The 19256-nt window shown below is 42.7% G+C and overlaps 1 protein-coding gene across 1 annotated transcript in view; it reads left to right on the plus strand.

Moving 5' to 3' along the window:
- Nucleotides 1–19256, plus strand: part of DOK5 (docking protein 5) — a 114237-nt gene that overhangs the window by 36804 nt on the left and 58177 nt on the right. Inside the window, exons 6-7 of the mRNA XM_010840321.1 lie at nt 16303–16417; nt 16500–16619. Of these exons, the coding sequence (XP_010838623.1) occupies nt 16303–16417; nt 16500–16619 (235 nt within the window). The remainder of the gene's footprint in view (nt 1–16302; nt 16418–16499; nt 16620–19256) is intronic.

A 19256-nucleotide genomic window follows, 5' to 3' on the forward strand; every position in this document is an offset into this window, starting at 1 on the left:
ACGCCACTGTGATTATCTGGGTCATGAAGATCTTTTTTGTTCAGTTCTTCTGTGTATTCTTGCCATCTCTTCTTAATATCTTCTGCTTCTGTTAGGTCCATACCATTTCTGTCCTTTATCCAGCCCATCTTTGCATGAAATGTTCCTTTGGTATCTCTAATTTTCTTGAAGAGGTCCCTTGTCTTTCCCATTCTGTTGTTTTCCTCTATTTCTTTGCATTGATCGCTGAAGAAGACTTTCTTATCTCTCCTTGCTATTCTTTGGAACTCTGCATTCAGATGCTTATATCTTTCCTTTTCTCCTTTGCTTTTCGCTTCTCTTCTTTTCACAGCTATTTGTAAGGCCTCCCCAGACAGCTGCAGCATGGGGGTCACAGAGAGTGGGACACCCCCTAGCGAGTGAACAGCAGCAGTTGTTATTGGAGTGTATCAATTTAGAGTGTTGTGCTGGTTTCAGATGTGATGGTCATGGTTAGTCACTAAGTCATGTCCAGCTCTTGTGACCCCATGGACTCTATAGCCTGCCAGGCTCTCTGTCTACCAGCAAAGTGGATCACTTATGCGTGTGCATACATCCACTCTTTTTTAGATTGTGTTCCCATATAGACCATTACAGAGTATTGAGTGGAGCTCCGCGTGCTGTGCAGCAGGTTCTCGCTGGTCATCTGCTTATATGTAAATGTAGTGGCGTGTATGTCAGTTCTGGTCTCTCAGCTTATACCCTCTTCTCCCCCTTGGTAACTATATCTATTTCTACATCTGTCACTCTGCTTCTGTTTTTAATAAAACTCTTAGAGGAAAACAAAGGCAGAACACTCTCTGACATAAATCCCAGCAAGATCTTTTTTGATCCACCTCCTAGAATAATGAAAATAAAAACAAAAGTCAACAAATGGGACCTAATTAAACATAAAAGCTTTTGCACAGCAAAGACAACCATAAACAAAATGAAAAGACAGCCCACAGAATGGGAAAAAATATTTGTAAACAAAGTGCTCGACGGGAGATTAAGCTCCAATTTTTAAACACACAAGCAGCTCATGCAGCTCACTATCAAAAAATATAGACAACCCCATCAAAAAATGGGCAGAAGATCTAGATAGACATTTCTCCAAAGAAGACATACAGAGGGCCGATAAGTGTATGAAAAGATGATCAATGTCGCTAATTATCAGAGAAATGCAAATAAAATCAGCAATGAGTTAGCACCTCACACAAGTCAGAGTGGCCATCATCAAAAATCAACAATGAGTTAGCACCTCATACAAGTCAGAATGGCCATCATCAAAAGATCTAGAAACAGTAGATGCTGGAGGGGTATGGAGAGGAGGGAGCCTTCTTGCATGGTTGGTGGGAATGTAAACCGGCACAGCCACTGTGGGGAACCGTATGGCTGCTTGTTAAAAAACTGAAAAGAGAGGGCCCATTTGGTCCAGCAGTCTCCCTCCTGGGCTTATATCCAGAGAAAACTGTACTTTGAAAGGACACATGCACCCCAGTGCTCATGGCAGCACTGTTCATTAATGCAAGAGCCAGGACATGGAGGCAACCCAGATGTCCACTGACAGGTGCATGGATAATGAAGATGCGGTGTAGATACTCAGTGAAATATCACTCAGCCGTAAAAGAGAACGAAATGACGCTCTTGCAGTGACCTGGATGGACCTAGAGATTGTCGTACTGCGTGAAGTCAGACAGACAGAGGCAGACAGATACCAGATGATATTACCTATAGATGGGATCCAAAAAGCGATTCAGTGTTTCTGCAGGTTCTCCTCTGTCATAGGTCACTGCTGTGCTCTTCTTGCTCATCTATTTCATATGTGGTGTCGATAGTTTGTACCTGTTAATCGCAGACCCCTGACCTGCCCCTCCCTGCTGGCTTCTCCCCTTCGGTAACCACAAATTTGTTTTCTATATCTGTGAGTCTGTTCCTATTTTGCATAAACATTCATTTGTATTATTTCTTAGATTCCACATATAAGTGATATCATACAGTATTTGTCTTTCTCTGACAATTCATTAAGCGTGATATTCTCTAGTGAGTGAAAGTCGCTCGGTCGTGTCCGACTCTTTGCAACCCCATGGACTATACAGTCCATGAAATTCTCTAGGCCAGAATACTGGAGTGGGTAGCCTTTCTCTTCTCCAGGGAATCTTCCCATCCCAGGGATCAAACCCAGGTCTCCGACCTTGCAGGTGGATTCTTTACCAGCTGAGCTCTCAGGGGTTCATCCACATTGTTGCAAATGACAATCTTTCACTCTTTCTCATGGCTGAGTAACACTCCACTGTGTGTAAACCACATCTTCTCATCCAGTTAAGAAGGGTGCTTGGGTGGCTCCATGTCTCGGCCGTTGTAAATAGTGCTCCTGGGAACAGTGTAATCCCTGTGAGATTCTCCAGGTTGCCGTGGTATGTGTCCTAATAGTCCCCTCCTGTCTGTCCCTAACCAGTGTTCCACAGTATGCATTACTACAGGTGATTACATTCCCCACTGAACAGCATCTTGGTTGTTTCTAGTTTGTTATTATTATGGATATGGTGGCTGTGCGTTTACTTCTACAAGACATTGCGCACCTCCTTACAGAGCAGCTGTGGATTTCACATTCCCACCAGCAGAGAGCGGCCGGCCCCATGTTCCTGCATCTTCATCAGCCTTTGGTGGTGTCACTGAATTTAGTTATTCGACAGTCACATCTCATGCAGTTTTAATTTGCATTCCCTCATGTCTAACGATATTGAATGTATTTTCCTGCACTTTAATTGCTGTGTATCTTTTTCTATGAATATCTCTTTATGTACTTTTACCAATTTTTAGTAACTTTTTTTACGAGTGAGTTTTGAGTATTTTTTAATATAGTATAGATTGCAGTCCTTTGTCAGATATGTGGTTGCAAATATTTTCTCCCTTTCCATAGCTTATCTTTTCATCCTCTTAACAGGATCTTTTGCAGACCAAAGGTTTTAAGTCTCATGTGGTCCACTGTTTGAATTTTTACTTATATGAATTATGCTTTTTGTGTCAAGTCTAAGAATTGTTTGCCCAGCCTTGGATCCTGAACATTTTCTTTTTCTAAAATTTTATAATTTTAAGTTATTATTAGTATATATTTAGTATAATTTATATACTAAAATATAATTTATAGCATAAATTACTTATAATAGTATATATTATTTGGAATATATAATATAGTATATTATACTATATAATTATACTATATAATATAGTATAAATTATTTATAATTTATAGTATATAATTTAAGTTATAAATTTAAGTTCATGGTTCATCTTGAGTTTAATTTTTGTATGAGATGTGAGATGGAGCTTGAGATTCTTTCCTTTTTGCCTATGGTTGTCCAATTATTCCAATACCCTTTGTTGTAAAAAAAAACAACAACCTGTCCTTTTCCCACCGAACTGCTTTTGCACATTTAACCAAGAACCGTTTTGAGTATTAGCACAGGTCTATTTCTGGGTTTTCTGTTCTTTTTCATTGAGCTCGGTATCACATTCTTTGATTACTGTAAATATATACTAATAATATTGGGTAGAAATGAATGCTTGCAGTTACTCTGTTTTTAAAGGTCGTTTTAGTTATGTTAGTGCTTCTCCATAAAATTTTAGATTTGTCTGTGCTTATAGAAAACCCACGTTAGAAATCTGAATAATTACATTAAGCCTATAAATCAAATTGTGGGAGAACTTGACATCTTTTCTGTATCAGATCTTTGCATTCATGAACATGGTCATTCCATTTATTTGAATTTTAAAACCTTCTTTCATTGTCATTTGGTAGTATTCAGCCTCTGTGTCCTGTACATGTTTACTTAGGTTCATATGTGATTATTCCACTTAATCTGGATTAAATTCAAGCCCTTCTGCATTAAATCTTGTGTAGACTTGCCCTCTCTGGCCTGTAATCAGTAAAACGGTCATCTGGTTTAATTTTTTTTTTCCTGTCCCACAATTATTTGAGTAATCATTTGAATTGATTAGTGGTCCTTGCATTTTGGGAAAAAGCCTCAAGTTTTGAGGGCTTATCAGAGTGTCATCTGTGTAGTCTGGCACTGATCCGTTAGTTTGCTTGACTTAGTCTTGTCCTTAAGAAATGAGCATATGCACGCAAGGAAAAGGAACAAGACAAAAACAAGCAGGGACAAAGTCCACTGAATGTAAATGCCTTTGCTCCCCCCATTCATATGTATTTCTTACTTGAATTTCTTAAAAACTTGAATTCTGAGGACTTGTCTATATGATTTTGCATTTGTGTTTATGTGGAAACGCTTGACTATAATCCAGGTACACACAGAAGCTCTCTGTCGGTGATGTCAGAGAACGATGGATTTTGTTTAGTCGGTAAAAAATGAGTCAAATGGTTTTTGGGTGTGGGAGAAAGTACAGGATATTGTTGACCAAAGGGTGATGCTCCATCTACCTCATTTTACAACTTTTTGCAGATTTCTTTTTTCTTTTTCTTATCACATTATTTTTTAAAATTGTAAATATCGTACATGTTTCTTGCACCAAATGTAAACAGTTCTGAAATGCATGGAGTAAAATGAAAAACAAAAAAATACTATTGTGGACCCTAGTCCCTGTCCTTCGGAAAAAATGCTGCTGCTGCTGCTGCGTCACTTCAGTCGTGTCCGACTCTGTGGGACCCCAGAGACGGCAGCCCACCAGGCTCCCCCGTCCCTGGGATTCTCCAGGCAAGAACACTGGAGTGGGGTGCCATTGCCGCCTTCTTCGGAAAAAATACTAATGGATTCATGTGTACTTTTCAGACTCTTTTTTTCTCTGTATACAAATAGAAACAAATTCTCACACATATATAGATCACATTTTTAACGCAAAAATTCAGTAATTCATTGCATATTATGCATATTGTGTTTAAGGAGACCATAGTTACAGATTTCTCCAGGACATTTTGATGAGCCTGTAGTCAGTCCTTACATAACTTTTAGTAGTGACTTGTTTCACATTCAGAATATTTGTGTTTATGAGACACTACACATGGCCACGTTAGTTATGCCCTTTCTCTCATGCTTTGACTACCACTCCAAGTCCATAATTAGTGGCTACACCTCATTAATTTAACAGAACCAGAGTACTCTTTAATATTGATACACCACAACCTGTTGAAAAATACCCAAATTGATGGGCAAAAAAATTTCTAATATTTTATAAATTTAAATTCTACTATGGTGAAAAACTTGTGCATGTATCTTTGTATGCTCATGCAGATCTTCTTGGGAGGAAATCTCTTAGACGCGGGATGGTCAGCTGATAGATATCCTGTGCTGTTAACATTTTTGTAACTACTGCCAAATTGTCTCCAGATAGATTATCCAAAATCCCACACCCACGACCAGTTTAGGAAAGTGTCCTTCACCCCAGACTCCATTCTGTCTGTAAATTTCAGATGCAGACTTTTCAGTGTAAGTACTCTTTGGTGTGTGTGTGGCTTTTTATTTTTAAGAAAGATGATGTGGACAGATTATTTCAGTTATTTCACATGTACAAATAAAGCTCCACTCTTCAGGGCAGACAGTCCAAATTTATACCTCAGACAGGCTCTAGTCCAATTTATTTTAAGTGACCAAGGGCATGCGTATATATTTGGAAAGAATGAAACCATCTCTTGGGGCTGGGATTTAACTGTCTAGGATGGTTCTTTCTTAAGGAATCTTTTGTAAAATGTTTGCTTAAACTGCTGTGTTCCAGGTCCTGAGGGGAGATTAGTGGATAGAAATGTTTTATGCTGACAACTTTTGATTAGAACTGGGAATGTGTCTCCTTCTTTATCTGTCCTTGCATACTGGCACTGCTTTAAAACCATTGGTACTTTTTTTTTTTTTAGGAAAGACAATACGAAACACTTAAAATGTTTGAAACACATTATAAGAAGTGCTTAGGAAAATTTTAATGGGAATATTTATTAGAGCTTTTTAGAGTGCTCTGAAAAGTTCAACTGATAATAATGTAATAACAATAATAATCATGTAATGGATTGTTTTATTAATCCTGTACTTGAGAAGACATTATAGATCCAGAAATGTATTGCTTTTACATGACTTAATTTCAAAGGCAACCTACAGAAGTTAAAGGGATTTATGCCTGTTCATTTTCCATAGGATAATGGCTTTATTTATTTATTTTTTTAGAGTGAAATAATTTGAAGCTTCTGCAGAGCTTTGCAATTTGCATATACAAAGTGAATTGCTCACTGAATTCATTCAGTGCCACAAGGGGAAAAATAATTAGGATACAGCTTACAAAAGCAAGGCAGAAAAATTGCCTTTTAGGTAGCAGTCTCCATTTCACTCTGTAAACATAAATAAATCATCATCTGTAAATTAACATCAGCAAAAGAAGGGGAAAAATTGGAAATCAAATCCTTGTTTTCCTAAATGGCTCTTGACTTTGCAGCATACCAGCAACGTATTTAATATTCCCACACAACGTTGACTAATTGCATAATTCTGACAGGAATATACCAGCTCCTCAAGGGAGTGTACTTTTAAAAAATCCGATTGTATTAATCTTCCCTTGAAGCACCAGAAGAAATTTCAGCAGTTTCTCTGTCTAGTTACAAAATAACCCGTTTGGAAAATTGAATTGTGTAATTTGTAATTGTTTTCCAAGTTGTTAATGCAAACCTATATCAGCAGCAAGTTAAACTTTTAAAGTATGGCCACTTTGTTAATTGCTGGCTGTTAAACATTTATTTCAATGAATACTATCATTTATGACGAATAAGACATCTGGAATATGGCTTTAAACAGCCAAATTAATTTGCCAGTTCTTTTTTTTTTTTTGAATTCCTAACTGGATGGGATACTTAAAGATTTATCAGAGATTTAGGAGTGTGCTGAATATCGCTCTTTCCTTTGAGGGAGTCACAGTGCTGGGTTTTGATGCTCAGAGAGTTAGCAAAGGAGAACTGCGGAGGAATTAAGCAGCTCTTTAGCGCCCCCTATTTTCCATCCCCCACCCCACACTAATCTGAGCTAAGTCCTATCTGCTCACTGCCTGGCTGTCTGCTGACCTCTCTGGGCCTTGTTTCCACCCCCGGTCGTGTTCCCACCGTTCCCCACGGTTGAGGCCACGTGTGGCCCAGCCAGCGGCGAGATGCTCAGCCCCAGAGGACGCCATCCTCATTAGTCCTGTGTGAACAGCACACTCAGGCTGCGTGATGCATCAGCCGTGTCCATTCTCCACTTTTCCTCTAACGCGGTTTTTCCACCCTCTGCGCTGTTAGCATTTTTGGTGTGGAGCCGGCCTGTTCTTTGCACGATGTTTAGCAGCGTCTCCTGACTTCTACCCCCTAGATGCCAGGAGCACCCCCCAGTTTTGGCAACCAAAAATAGCCCCGGACTTTGTGACATCTTTTCCCTGGGAAGGATGAGGCGAGTGCAAGATCTTAAGCTCTCCCCTGGACGGAGAACCACTGCCTGCAGCCTGCAGATGCGACCCCCCACTTACCTGCGTAAAACCTCCTCGTCTGCACTCTGCGACTTCACGAGGCCCAGTGACTCCTGCCAGCTGCTCACTTCTAGCCTTTTAGCCCCAGCCCAGCCGCTCTCGCTTCGCACTGTGTCTTCCTGTCACTGCCTCACTCCTCACCACCTCTTCTCCCCGTACTCCTATCCTGCCAAACTGCAGTTTCGAGATTGTGTGGGGAAGCTTTGGTCTGGAAATCCCTCTCTCCTTTCTTTGCCTCATAAACCCTCGCTCACCCTTGTCAACCCACTTTAGGATGACAGTGCCTCCCTCAGGAATGATGGCCTCGCTGATTCCTTTCTGGAGAGTCATTTGGTGGCATTTGGTGGTTTACTGAAGTGTCATGCCAGATTATCCATGGTTGAATCCCAGCTCTGCTGTTTGCAAGCTGAGTGAACAAATTCACCTCTGATAGTCCTGTTCTGTGTAAACAGGGATTTCACAGTCAGAAATGTGAAAAAGTAAATACCATAATCGATATGAAGTGCTTAGAACCCCAAATCTGGCATATAATTAAAGGTCTGCCTGCGTGGGGGCCTTCCCTTCCCTTCCCCGGTGGCCCAGCGGCTGAGACTGCGCTCCCAACGCAGGGCGTCCGGCTTTGGTCCCGGTCGGGGGACGAGGTCCCACATGCCCCAGCTAAAGACCTGGTGCAGCCGAATAAGTGAATTTTGTTCTTGTTCAGCAACGAGGTCCCACATGCCCCAGCTAAAGGCCCGGTGCAGCCGAATAAGTGAATTTTGTTCTTGTTCAGCCACTAAGTTGTGTGTGACTGTTTGCCACCCCATGGACGCCAGGCTCCTCTGTCCTCCGCTGTCTCCTGGAGTTTGCTCAAATTCACAGTCTCCTTTCCTTTATGATGAAGATGGGTGGGGAGGGGGGCTTTCATTTACCATGCTCTTGTTGAGGGCTTACACGTGTGAGGCACTGAGCTTGGTGCTGGAGAGAGCAGAGAACAGAGCAGGCGACACCCTGCTTCTGCTTCTACGTAACATAAAGAAAATGTGTAAGTAAGGTATGTAGGGTGTTGGCGTGACTGATCAGCGCTAAGCAAGGATGCACGCCAGGCAAAGAGATAGGCATGTGGACTGAGGGTGTCGCAGTTTTGTTTTTATTTTACTCTATTTTACTGGCCTGTCAGCGTGTGGGATCTTAGTTTCCTGACCGGAGATCCAGGCTGCGCCCCCTGCATTGGAGGCACGCAGTCTTCACCACCGGACCGCCAGGAAGTCCCCCTGTTTCAGTTCTAAACAGCGTCGCCTGGATGAGATGATGTTTGAGTCACTGATGATGGGGCAGATTGAGACTTCCTCCTCCAGAGGAAGAGTGTTTCCAAGCAAAGGAAGAATAAACCCAGGTGCTCTTGTTTGGTGGGGCTGAAAAGACCACAGAAGCGAGAGGGAGTTCAGTTGGACTTCCCGGAAAAGGGAGAGTAAAGTGTGACTGCCTGTGTTTCAGCAGAGTGGCGTCTCTTCACATAAGGCCCTCCAGCACCACACTGGGCTTCCCAGGCGCTAGTGGTGAAGACCCGCCTGCTGGTGCAGGAAACGTGAAAGACGCGGGTTCGATCCCTGGGTCAGGAAGATCCGCTGGAGGAAGGCATGGCAACCCACTCCAGTATTCTTGCCTGGAGAATCCCATGGACAGAGGAGCCTGGTGGGTCTTTGGGGTCACAAAGAGTTGGAGACGACTCAAGTGACTTAGCATGCACGCACGCAGCAAGCATCGCAGCAGGCGGTGTCTTCAGGGCAATATTTGGAGGAATATTCTGAATGTTCCAAAGAACTGTCCACCAGATAAGCAGAAGCTGGGTGGAGACTTCAGTGTGCAGCTTTTCATTTCTTCCGGCTACTGGGAAGAAATCCATTTCTCTTAGAGCAGCACAGAGTGTGTGGGAGGAGTATGCGTGGTTGGACTGTATCTTGAGGAAAGGGAATCAAAGTTGGTTCAGACTGATTTTCAGGCAGCGCCGTCCAAAGGAATCACACGCTAGAGCCAGAAAGCACACCACCAAGGTAGCCTTCTGTCATTTTCTGCGTTGGTGCAGGAAAGGCAGGCTGGGCTGCCTTCAGCATCTGCCTGGAGTCTGCTGAAGGAAGGACGCTTCACTGCGGGGCATGGGGGATTGAAGGACCCTCCTCAGATGGTCTGCATGTGCCCCCGAAAGGCTAAGACTCAAAGGATCCCTTCTCAACAGGCTCTGGAAGTGTCACCTAAACAGGCCACCATATTCACCCGCGAGTGGTTTTCTTCAGATCCTCAGCGACTACAGGTAGAACCTGCTTCTGTGATAACAGCCAGCTGACTGTCCTGCGGCAATGCCTGCAAAGAGACGGAGGGTGGTGTCAAGCCCAAATGGCTTGGTTCCCTTCTTGAGTAAGCGCCCCAGGCATGCACACCAGCTCACGTGCTGACGGATCCAAACCAAACACAGAGGACGTGTACCTGTCAGTCATGTCCTGCTCTGTGTGGCCCAGGACTGTAGCCCACCAGGCTCTGCTGTCTGTGGGGTTTCTCAGGCAAGAATACTGGAGCATGTTGCCATGTCCTCCTCCAGGGAATCTTCCCAACCCTGGGATTGAACCCAAGTCTCTTGCATCTCCTGCGTTGGCAAGCAGGCTCTTCACCACCTGCGCCACTTGGGAAGCCAGAGATGGAGGAGGAGGATGTCCAAATGTTCAAAGGGTGTATGGTGGGTGCTTCTGTCAACTACACATGCAGTAAGTTCTCGATAGTTGAACACGCTCCCCTTATTAAATGCCATAGTCCACGTTTTTAAAATAAAAAAATAATCAGTGCTTCTAGTAATACTGTTGACCTGGCTTTCCTTGTGGGAACAGTTCAGGCATCCTGTGTCAATATTTATCTTGACTCTGACAATCACAAATATATGGGCTTAGGTTGACAAACCAGTTGGCCTAAAAAGAACAGCATTTTGATGCAGATGAGAGTCTTCAGTGGGTGCTAAGACAAGTCTCTCAAAGGTAATTGGGAAACAGGTGTTCACATAATGCCAAAGTATTGCCCAGCGTGGATGCATCTCATAGATGTGACACCAGATGTAAGAATCCAAACATAGAAAAACACGTGTGATATAGTTCGGTTTACATGTTAATAAAAAGTTTTCTAGAAGGAAGAACCACCCAGTGGTGATGGAGGTGAGAGTGGTGGTTATATCCGGGGTCGGCACTGATCCGGGAAGGGACGGTGTTAACTGAGAGCTGTGTGTGTCAGTCTGAGTGGCGTCCCCCAGCTGTGTACACGTGTCGAGGTTCACTGGACTGTGGTCTCGAGATTTCTGTCTTTTACTGTTTGTGCTGGATCCGTGGGGCCTCATATTTAGGTTCCTGTGCTTGTTCCAAGCTGGCTTTCACTAGAGCTGTAGTTTGGAATACAGACCGTGGTGCCACATGTACACACGTAAAAGCCAGTGGTTTTTGAAAAGCCGAGTTTTCTTCAGCATTTTAAAGTCTGAATACGAAAGATGAGTTTAGCTCAGACTGTCTTCTTTTGAGTTGACAAGTACTTTATTTTTACATAGGAATTAAGATTTACATTTCTTTTTTTTTCTTTCTTTCAAGATACGGTTTATAACTTGCAGAAATATCTTTAAATGTTTCCAGAACTGTTTGCATCTATAGTTTTACTCATTTGCTCATTTATCCAGCCAGTAGCTTATTTATTCATTTACTTTTAATGTTTTTTAAGGAACACACATGGTGGAGTGTACTGCTAGAAAAAAGCATACATTTGTAGAAGCCAGAAGGTCTAGATTTGAATGTTGCTCTATCCTTCCATCTGCCTGAGAAATCATCATTAAGTTACCGCTCTCTCTCTCTCACTACTCATCCTCATATAATGAGTTTAATAATAGTACCAAGGGTGTTATACCATTGTGAGAATTCAGTAGTACGCTGTAGCCATTCAGCGTTCTGCAGTTGATTGAAGTAAGCGGACCTCCTTGAGAAGTGGATTTATAACTGGTGAGTAGGGTGAGATTCATTTCCTCATTTAATTAGACTAGTTCTACTTTTATATGATGGTGACACTGTAAGATTTCCTTTGAAAAAAAACTTTAAAAACCAAGTGATTCAACCACTAAATTAAAATTGCTAACCAGTGTTCTAGTGGCTTATTATGTATTTGACTAGGAAATCTCATCCCTTTTGTGCTAGAAGTAATATAGGAATACAGTGGGGTTTGAGAGAAAAACTCTATGAGAATTCTTGGCCAGAAGGAAATCAAACAGAGAGCATATTAGCCAACTTTTGCTTTGGCAACAATTCCAAAATCTTAGCAGCTTATAGCAATTCATCCTTGTCTTCTGCCCTTATTGTTTGAGGGGTCTGGGTTGTGTGGTGGGTCTGTGGGTGTGTTGAGCATAGCTGGATTAATTTGATTCAGTTGCAGTCCATCTGTCTGTACATCCAGGAGTAAGGAGGGAAATGAACTCAAGGAGAGAAGAAATGACTTACGCATACTTTTAAAGTGTTTACTTGCACATATCAGCTCACATTCTATGAGCTAAAGCAAGTTGCATGACCAAATCCAAACCATTCAGGAAGAAGTCGTGGGGGCAAAGAGTGGGTGGATGAATTTTGAGCAAGTAAGTCAATCTGTATGAAGGTTAGGAATTCCCCAGGTGGTCCAGTGGTAAGGAGTCTACCTGCCAATGCAGGGGACACGGGTTCCATCCCTGGTCCGGGAAGATGACACCTGCTGCAGGGCTAAGCCCCTGCACCTCAACTCCTGAGCCCACGCGCCCTCGAGACCGTGCCCGGCAGCGAGACGCCAGCGCTCTGCAACTGAGCGCCCTCACGCAGCAGCAGGGACCTAGAGCAGCCGGAAATAAAGATAAATAAAAGAAGAAAATGAAAGTTGCCGTGAGGTACAGCGTTTGCCTTTGGTCTGATTTTAAATCCCTCCAGATTCTAAAGAGAATCATTTTTGCCAAGTCTTACCCGCACTCAACCTTCCCATCCTCTGTGTTCGTGAACGTACTTTATGTGTCAGGAAAGCTCCGATTCAGGGTTCATTTCTCTTACCAGAGGAATTTTCAAGGAACCATGATCTTCCATGAGTTCTGAATGAGTCCAAGGATTGACTATCAAATTAAGCCTGAAGCTAACCTGAGCTTTGAAAGTAAACAGCCAATTTCTAAAGAAAATCAAGCATTTAAAAGGTCCTCATATTGACATTTTCAGTAAGCTGTACACATGTTTCTTTGTCTTCTTTCTAATGTCTTCTTTGGCTCCATTTTGGCCAAAATGGATTAGATTTTAGCTCCATTTCGAGAGAGAAATCTCTGGAGTCAGAAAGCGTAAATACACCCAGAAAAGGAAAAGGAAGTTTAGAGATTGAGAGGTCACAGATTAACTGGAAAGAGTCATCAGACAGGTGGCAGTCCAGAAAGAAACAGAAGTAATTCCATTGTCTACCTTGGTCACTTGTTGCGTTCGCATGAAGATTCGATTACAGGGTAGGTAAAAGTACTTAGACTCTATGTGCCGTTTTAGTCACAAAATGTGACTTCTGTTACTGTCCTGCTCAGTACCAAGACCCTCTGTTAGTAATGGACATTTGTAACTGGGTCTCGTATTGACTGTCTCTTGGAAACTGTTCTTTTGCCTTTTAAGTCATAATTCTCACTTGTATTTCAGATCTGGTCATGGCGTTTGAAATGTTTTGTTGTCTTCTTCACTTAGGATGTGCGGTTGTGAAATGGACAAAACAGGAGAAAAGGAAACAAATGGTCCTGCTCAGGTGCATGACCTTTGGGATGGGAAGTGGGCACCAGATCTTCGCCAAGGTTCTGTTGATATCCATTGTCATGCTCCTGCCAAGCAAAGGAGAGTTCTTCCAGCTGACTGTCGACCTTTAGGACGCTTGGTTATCACCTGGACTCTCAAATTCGTGAAAAATTAAATGCAAGTCAGTTCATAACAGTGGTGTTAGGTTAGGAGTCATAGATTAATGGTGTTTTTCCTAATTTTTATTCTTTTTCATTTATTCATAACTGTTTGTTGTGATGTTGGATGGCAGCACCGACTCAATGGACATGAGTTTGAGTAAACTCCAGGAGCTGGTGATGGACAGGGAGGCCTGGTGTGCTGCAGCCTGTAGGGTCGCAAAGAGTCGGATGCAACTGAGCGACTGAACTGACTGAACTGTCGTAGTGTTGTTGCAGGGACAAGCCGCTTCTGAGTCCATGTTGGACTTTGACTTGCTTTTCGTTGCTTTTGTTATTAAAATCATACATAATGGCCTGTCTCACAGAATTCTGTGCCTCTGTCTGACCATCAAACTCAAATGCCTTTGTTCAGAACCCTGCCCACTTGTGGATGGCAGGAAGAAAGAAATTAGCACATCCTCTGCCTGAGGCTTGCCGTTCTAGGAGGTGTTTGCAAGATGAATGGCCTTTTAACTCTGCTCCCTACCTCTCCCATCTCAGAGCTACAAAAGAACCTGGCATCCAGACCCCGATAAGATGGCTGTTTTGAGACATTAGTCTGCCAGCTTCTCGGTCAGCCAGCTCTCTCCTTGCCTCAACACCTAGTCTCCGATTCGCTGGCCTGTCACGAGACTAGAAGCACGAGCTTGTACTTGGTAATAGTATCAACTTTACTCCCTTTTACTTAATATTTTGCTTGAAATCAGATCACTTCTTTGTTTAAATAAATTCACTGTAACAGAACGTTTTCTTACTACCATCAATAGAAACTAGTATTGCTTGCCATGAACAGCAGATAGCATTTAAGAAGAAGTACAAGGGGAAGAAAGTAATATTTTTAAGGCTGAATAATACCCCACTGTAGGCATGTACCGCGGTTTCTTTATTCATCCACCAGTGGACAGGTTGTTTCTGTATCTCAACTGTTGTAAATAAAACTGCAGTAAAACAGGAGTGTAAATGCCCACCTCAGGGCACTGTTTTCATCTCCTTGAATGTACGTCCCCAAGGTGGGACTGTTGGACCACATGGTACTTCTGTTTTAATTTTTTGAAGAACCTTCATATTTATTTTTATAGCAGCTGCATCATTTTTCATTCTCACTAACAATGCACAGAGTTTCCATATCTTATCCCTAGTTAATAGAACACTACTTGATACCAAGCAAATTTTAAAAATAAATGAATGAATGAATGAGTAAGTGAAGAGTAAACAGACAGATATTTTGATGGATGAAGGGATGCAAGGAAGATTCCTGAGAAGGAATGTGGTTCTCCTGCAATTGTGTGTAAGTGGTTCTCCTTGGTGTTCGGTCTTCTCAGGTGGTTCAGTGGTAAAGAATCTGCCCACCAATGCAGGAGATGCTGGTTTGATACCTGGATTAGGAAGATCTCCTGGAGGAGAAAATTGCAACGCACTCCAGTATTCGTGCCAGAAGAATCCCATGGACAGAGGAGCCTGGTGGGCTACAGTCTACGGGATTGCAAAGAGTCAGACATGACTGAGCATACACTTCTCGATGTTGTTAGACTTTGAAGAACTTTTTACATTTTATTTGTGAATCTCTACACAAAGACAGCACTGTGAAGTTTCAGTTCAGTTCAGTCGCTCAGTCGTGTCCGACTCTTTGCAGCCCCGTGGACTGCAGCACGCCAGGCCTCCCTGCTCACCTCCAACCCCCGGAGCTCAAACTCACGTCCATCAAGTCGGTGTTGCCACCCAACATCTCAGCCTCTGTCGTCCCCTTCTCCTGCCTTCAGGAGGATCTTTCCCAGCATCAGGGTCTTTTCAAATGAGTCAGTTCTTTGCATCAGGTGGCCAAAGTATTAGAGCTTCAGCTTCAGCTTTAGTCCTTCCAATGAATATTCAGGACTGATTTCCTTTAGGATGGACTGGTTGGATCTCCATTCAGTCCAAGGGACTCTCGAGAGTCTTCTCCAACACCACAGTTCAGAAGCATCAATTCTTCGGCACTCAGCCTTATTTATGGTCCAAATCTCACACCCATACATGACTGCTGGATAAACCATAGCTTTGACTAGATGGACCTTTGTCGGCAAAGGAATGTCTCTGCTTTTTAATATGCTGTCTAGGTTGGTCGTAACTTTTCTCCTAAGGAGCAAGTGTCTTTTAATTTCATGGCTGCAGTCACCATCTGTAGTGATTTTGGAGCCCCCCAAAATAAAGTCTCTCACTGTTTCCACTGTTTCCCCACCTATTTGCCATGAAATGATGGGACCAGATGCCATGATCTTAGTTGTTTGAATGTTGAGTTTTAAGCCAACTTTTTCACTCTCCTCTTTTCACTTTCATTAAGAGGCTCTTTAGTTCTTCTTCACTTTCTGCCTAAGAGTGGTGTCATCTGCATATCTGAGGTTATTGATATTTCTCCCGGCAATCTTGATTCCAGCTTGTGCTTCATCCATCGCGCTAGCGGGCACCTGCTGGGTAGCACCGGGAGCCCAGGTGGGCGCCCTGGGCGGCCTGGGAGGTGCAGTCAGGGGTGGGGGGAGACTCCTGAGGGAGGGGTTAAATGTATACACACAATTTATTCACTCTGTGAAACAGTCACACTCCTATTGAAAAGGTATATGTATGAAGCAAGCGCCTACGTCTGTGAAGCTCTGAGGCTGTGGCGCCTGTTAGCTTCAGAGAAATCTGACAAGGGGAGGCAATGTGTTAACCTCCTTGCTAGGGCTCTGAGGGCAACACTGAAATAATCGCCGGACACGCTCTTCTTCTGGCAAGTCCCCTTTGTGTTCCCCTGGGACGGGCCTGCTCCCTTCTGCTTGGTGTCAGTGGGAGCTTTCTTTCTGTGCTCTAGCTCACTGTGGTTCATTTTTCAGGTTACAGAACTCAACAACGTGAAGAGCGTAGCTCGGCTGCCAAAAAGCACCAAGAAGCACGCCATCGGGATTTACTTCGGTGATGACACCTCCAAGACCTTCGCTTGCGAGTCAGGTGTGTTGGCGGGGCGGGGGGCGTGGCTCTGTGCTCCCTGGCAGGCGCCGGGCAGCCGCGCTCATCTCTGGCGTCTCCGCAGATCTTGAGGCTGACGAGTGGTGCAAAGTCCTCCAGATGGAGTGTGTGGGGACGCGGGTCAATGACATCAGCCTCGGAGAGCCTGACTTGCTGGCCACCGGAGTTGAGAGAGAGCAGAGCGGTATGTAAAGAAAGTCCTCTCTTCTCTTTTCTTAAACTGTTTTTTCCCCCATATAACGAAACATAAGACATCTTGATGTAAAACTTTTGAAGTTAGAAAAGTGTATAAAGGAAGAAGTAAAAATAACCTTTTATTTCACCTAGACCTCGGTTAGCATTTCTGTGTGTTTCTCAAGATGTTTCGGTGACTAACAGGCCTGGATCGACATGAATCATATCAGCTGGAAGCTCTGAGAAACCCGCTGTGTTTCTGTGTTACTTTTCTCTGGATGATGGGTCAGATCATTTAATTTTCCCAGCACACTGTGATATAAGTACTATCACCTCCCATTTGCAGATGGGAAAATGAAGCTTAAAAGACCTAAAGATCTGGCATCAGGTCCAATAGCTAGGGCTTGATTCTAGACGCGTACTCCTGGGCCTGTATTTATGGTGTACACGTGCAGAGGGTTTTTGTCTTCCTTTTCTTCCACTTTAAATTTTTATTGAATGCTTTCCAGTGTTTTTAATAGAATCCAGACTTCCTGAATTTTTCATCAAGAGTAAACCTACCTAAAATTTGTAATTTTTTTTTTTTAACTAAAACACTTGAGCCAACTCTTTGAGCTCAACACTCAACCTGGGATATATCATGATAAATAATAATGACCAAAATGTTCACAAACACTTCAACGAAACTCACTATTGATTTGCAGTATGAGTTTGGAGGCGAGGAATCATTTCTTTGTTCCCAAATGCCTTGTAACAGGATAGATTGACTCCTAGAGTTCCGCACCAGCCTGTTGACTTGATCTGTGAGGATATATCACAGCCAAAGAGGCTGGGGGTCACCTGGCCTGATTATGAACACCGCAGAGGTGGGATCGTGCTGACCCCTTCTATGGATCCACAGTCAATTGTTAGTGAGAAAAATGCCCTCTGTCGCAGCCGGAACTGTGTCTTCATGACACATTTACAGTCGGCGGCTCCTTTAGATGCTCCGTGTCCGCCATAATCCGTCTCCAGGGAAGTGTTATTGATAAAGTCTGAGACGTGCTGGCTGATTCAGAGGAGCCTCTTTGCAGACTGGGAAATTGAGCTGCAAAGAGGTGAAGTCATTAACCAAGGTCACACAGACACGCCCCAGGCTTCTCCCTCCGAAGTCCACTAACTCCGAATGCTCTTGTAACTGACATACAGAGAAAACGTGGCAGGCGCTGATTATTTTTTTAGAGAGCCCAGATCAGCACTTGCCTTGCACATTTTATATTTGCAAAGCTATATTCAGAGAGTGCCCCAAATTGAATTCACAAATTGCCTGTTCCTAGGGGTCAGGCTTCCCTGGTGACTCAGATGGTAGAGAATCCATCTGCAGTTCAGGAGACCTGTGTTTGATCCCTGGATCAGGAAGATCCTCTGGAGAAGGGAATGGAAACCCCCTCCAGTGTTCTTGCCTGGAAAATCCCAAGGACAGGGGAGCCTGGTGGGCCACAGTCCATGGGGTCACAGAGTCAGACATGTCTGAGCGACTAAGCATGTCAGGAATTGCCCTTTGGTACCAATTTTCTGAGCCTCAGTTTCCTGTTCTGTCAAAGAGGAATAAGAATACCTCTGGTATATAACTACGAGGGTTTATAACAAAACTCAGCTCTGTCTTCTGAGGTACTTTGCAAGATTAACTATGACTTAAAGTTATGGTAATTAAAGTGGTCACTCTTACCAATGTTACTGTTATTCCTGGGCAAGGTGATTACAGAACTTCCAAGCGAGTGACTTGGGAAGGATCTCTGTTATCGTTGTTGTTTAGTTGCTAAGTCGTGTCCGACTCTGCGATCCCATGGACTCTCTTATTTTTTGCTTATTGATGGCAGTCTTTCTTACTTCAGAACGCTCCAGGTAGAAATTTACTCCATCAGAGTTTACTTTTAAAATAACAGTTACTAGAAAGCAGCTAACGCTTGCTTATTGGGAGTTTGAAATCACTTAGAAAATTTGCAGAATAGATGCTTGAATACATTTGTAAACATAATCTTGACACTCCTGTTTCTTAAACTTAACTAAAGTTTATGAAAATTCTGTTGACTTTGTATTAATTTAGAATACCAGTGATATTGTTAGTGTCTACTATCTTCTCAGATGCAGTCTACTGTAATGACAAATAGATAAAAAAGCGTTTGCTATAGTAATAATATTTTTATTCATATTTCATTCAAAATTTAGACTCTATAACTTCCTGAATTAATGAATTTTGTAGAAATGTAACAGAAATACCATGACTGTATCTGTGGGGATGAAAATTCAGTTGCAGTAAAAAGCCAAGTAGTTTATTCAGAGTAATCGTGGTGAAATTTTAAGTCACACAAATAAGCAAATGAATATTTCTTTCCAGTATTTGGCTAACGAGAGCTCTTTGTTAAAATGAGTCCAAATTCATTGGAATTTTTCCAAACTGTTGGTCAGTTAAGTGCATACTATTAGTTTTATTTAAATAATTTGAGGTAGAATAGTGTTATGAAAATTATAAATTGATTAATATAACTTTAATATCAATAAACCATGCAACAATGATTTTGCACCTGCATTTTTTGTGAACACAAAAGTGTGGGTGTAATTAACAAGTACTTGGCAGGAAAAAAAGTTGTTTTTAATGGTTTCGTTG

Source organism: Bison bison, unplaced genomic scaffold (genome assembly GCF_000754665.1).
Source record: "Bison bison bison isolate TAMUID 2011002044 unplaced genomic scaffold, Bison_UMD1.0 scf7180017864143, whole genome shotgun sequence".
In the NCBI taxonomy this organism is placed as follows: Eukaryota; Metazoa; Chordata; class Mammalia; order Artiodactyla; family Bovidae; genus Bison; species Bison bison.